General features: G+C 58.3%; 1 protein-coding gene across 1 annotated transcript in view; it reads left to right on the plus strand.

Annotated features, from left to right (window-relative positions):
• KY (kyphoscoliosis peptidase) overlaps nt 1-2,675 on the plus strand; it is a 48,093-nt gene that overhangs the window by 26,029 nt on the left and 19,389 nt on the right. Inside the window, exon 6 of the mRNA XM_015585762.2 lies at nt 1,531-1,613. Within this exon, the coding sequence (XP_015441248.1) occupies nt 1,531-1,613 (83 nt within the window). The remainder of the gene's footprint in view (nt 1-1,530; nt 1,614-2,675) is intronic.

Here is a 2,675-nt window from a genome sequence, read left to right on the forward strand (position 1 = left end):
GCCAAATCTAGCCTGGGGCTGAGAAGGAAGAGGCCTGGTTCCCACCAGGAATGGACCTTGGGGCAGTGAGGAAATGCAGAAGGACCCGTGTGGCCTGCTTCTGATGGCTACACCTGACTAGCCCCTAACCAGCTGGCACTGCGCCTCGTCCCCTCCTGGCCCAGAGAGGGTCCATGTCTTGGGTCTCTAGCACCAAGGTATGGGACTTTCACAGCCCTTGCGGGACATGTGGGCAAATGCACTGAGCACAGAGGCTCCATACCCCTGCTCCTGCACTTGCCTGCAGAAGCCTTCGATTCTGTACCCTCCAGGAGGCAGAGTCACACCAACCTTACAGCATGATCCACCATCTCATTCACTCTCCCCAGGTGCCCCATACACATGTGCCTGAGGCCCAGCGGCTGAGTCCAGCACCCCTAGTGAGGTGGCGGTTGGGCCGCAACTAGAACCCAGGCCTTGTGCAGCCCCACTAGGCATTTTCCCACATCGCTCTACTCTTCCCAGGCTTGCTGCTGCACCCTGGGGCCCCACTAGCACCCCTCACTCACCCACCACTCAGAGGGTCCCAAAATGTCAAGCTGAAAGGTGAATGAGTCCACATGAGTCAGGGGATCAATGCCCATGGCCCCATCCCCCTCTCAGCCCTCCCTGTCCTCCCACCCACCTTGCCTGATTTGGGTCAGCTTGGCTCAGAGGGCCTTGGATAACAAGGACACTGCCAGAGCCCAGGCTCTTTTCTGGGTTAGGACAGGGCTTTGCTGCTCATCTGTCGGTAGGTCTGACCACTGGTCAATTAGCCCTTTAGCAGCTGATTGAGCCTGTCCTGTTGTCCAGGTTTCTATGGGAATGGCTGGACATAGATCAGTGATTCTGGGAGGCAGCCTCCCTCAGCAGCCTCCCCTCAGAACACTTGGTTTCCTTGGGGTGCTCTAATCTCCAGCTGACTAGGGGCAAGGGAGAAAGCCTATCTGGGTGCCAAACCCCCCTCCCCTGCAGAGGCCCAGGTGGCCCGGCTCCACCACTCCCTCTTTCTACACCCAGAATGCTCTGCAGCACCTCCATCCCCGGCACCATGACCTTGGCGCCGAGCCTCCCTCCTTTAGTCCATCAGGGGTTAGCGGCATCACCTGGACGCTTTCCACAGAGCACTCATCCTGGACAAGTTAGCTGCGAATCTGCAGAAAACTAAATGGCGGGGAGAAGGGGATTTCATCATCGATCTGTCTGGGGACTGCTGAGTTAATTGAGGTGAAACCAGTTTCTTTACTGCCAGTTTCACGGGGTCTCAAATAAGTTTATGTTCCCTGTGAGTCTCTAAGAGGACTAGAGGAGTTGCCGTGGTCCCCAAACCAATTCAACCAGAGAACTCTGCCAAGAGATATAGCTCTTGGGAGCAGAGTTTCAGGCTCTGGGAATCATGTTGAAGGTCAGGCAGTCACAGCTCCTCAAAAAGACAGGGAGGCCTGAGCCAGGCAGCCCACGTCAGCAGGTCACAGCAGCTGACCTAGCCTCCCCTCCCTGTGTTTCCAGCCTATCCCTGGGATCGGTCCAGCCTGAAATCCATGCCCCTGGACCTGCAACAGTTTGAGAAACTGGACACCTATGCCTCACAGGTAGGAGAGCCGGCCTCTCTGCCTAGGAGGCCCCACAGGGTAGCTTGGAGTTTCCCAAGCCAGGATAGCACAGCCTCTCCTCAGGAAGGAGTCCCTTGAATGGGCGGCCCAGAGGGCCTTTTCACAGAGAATGGATGGGGAACAGAGGCCCAGGGCAGCAGGCCCTGCCGAGGACGGAGGCCGTTCCATCCCCCCACCCCTGATGCACCATGCTGACGCTCATGCCCCAGGCTGCACACTCTGCAGCCACCCCATTGGCAGGCCTCTCTGGCCAGCCCTATCCCACCTCCCTCTGACCATCTGGGCCTTGCTACTGCTGATCCATGCCAGCGCCAACCCAGAAAGGAAGGGAGCAAGAGGATGGGGCAAGACCATGGATGCAGATGGCCAGCACCACAACTACAGCCATGCTCATTCCGGAAGCACATGGGCTGCCAAGGTCTCACACCTCTGGGCTTGGGCACATCTGGGCTGGGAGTGGGGAGGGACAGCTACAAGAGCTAAGGCATTAGGGGCACGCTGGGGTCATGGGAGCCAGGCAGGAGCCTCGTGGTGTGTGGATGGAGAGGAGCATGGACCAAGAAAGTCAGATTTGAGGCAGGAATGTCGGTAGGGGGACACCCAGCTATCCCAGCAGGAGGAGGCTTGACCTGGATTAAGCAGGGGACGCTGAGAACAGAGAGGAGCGGAAGCCAACACTGAGCTGGTGGCAGAGGGGAAGGACACGACCTCCAGTGTGTAGAGTGAGGTGGAAGGTGGGGAAAGGAGCTCTCAGGTGTGGGCAGCTTCTCACCTCGAAGAGCAAGGGAAAAGGAGAAAGTCTCTGGGGTGACGAGTTTGTTCGGGGGGCGATGGGCTGTAGTACCTGTGGCACATCCAGTGGAGATGACCACTGGGCAGCTGGATAGCCAAACCTGGAGGTATCCAGCCTGGAGAGGCCTGGGCCAGAAACACTGACTCGGGAGCCAACAGATTAAGCTGAGAGCTGAAGCCATAGTGTGGGTGTCGTCTTGGGGAGGGCAAGGTGGAGCGTCAGACGGGCCTGGAGCCACCTCAGGCTGG

This window comes from Pteropus alecto, unplaced genomic scaffold, assembly GCF_000325575.1.
Source record: "Pteropus alecto unplaced genomic scaffold, ASM32557v1 scaffold92, whole genome shotgun sequence".
NCBI classification, from domain to species: Eukaryota; Metazoa; Chordata; class Mammalia; order Chiroptera; family Pteropodidae; genus Pteropus; species Pteropus alecto.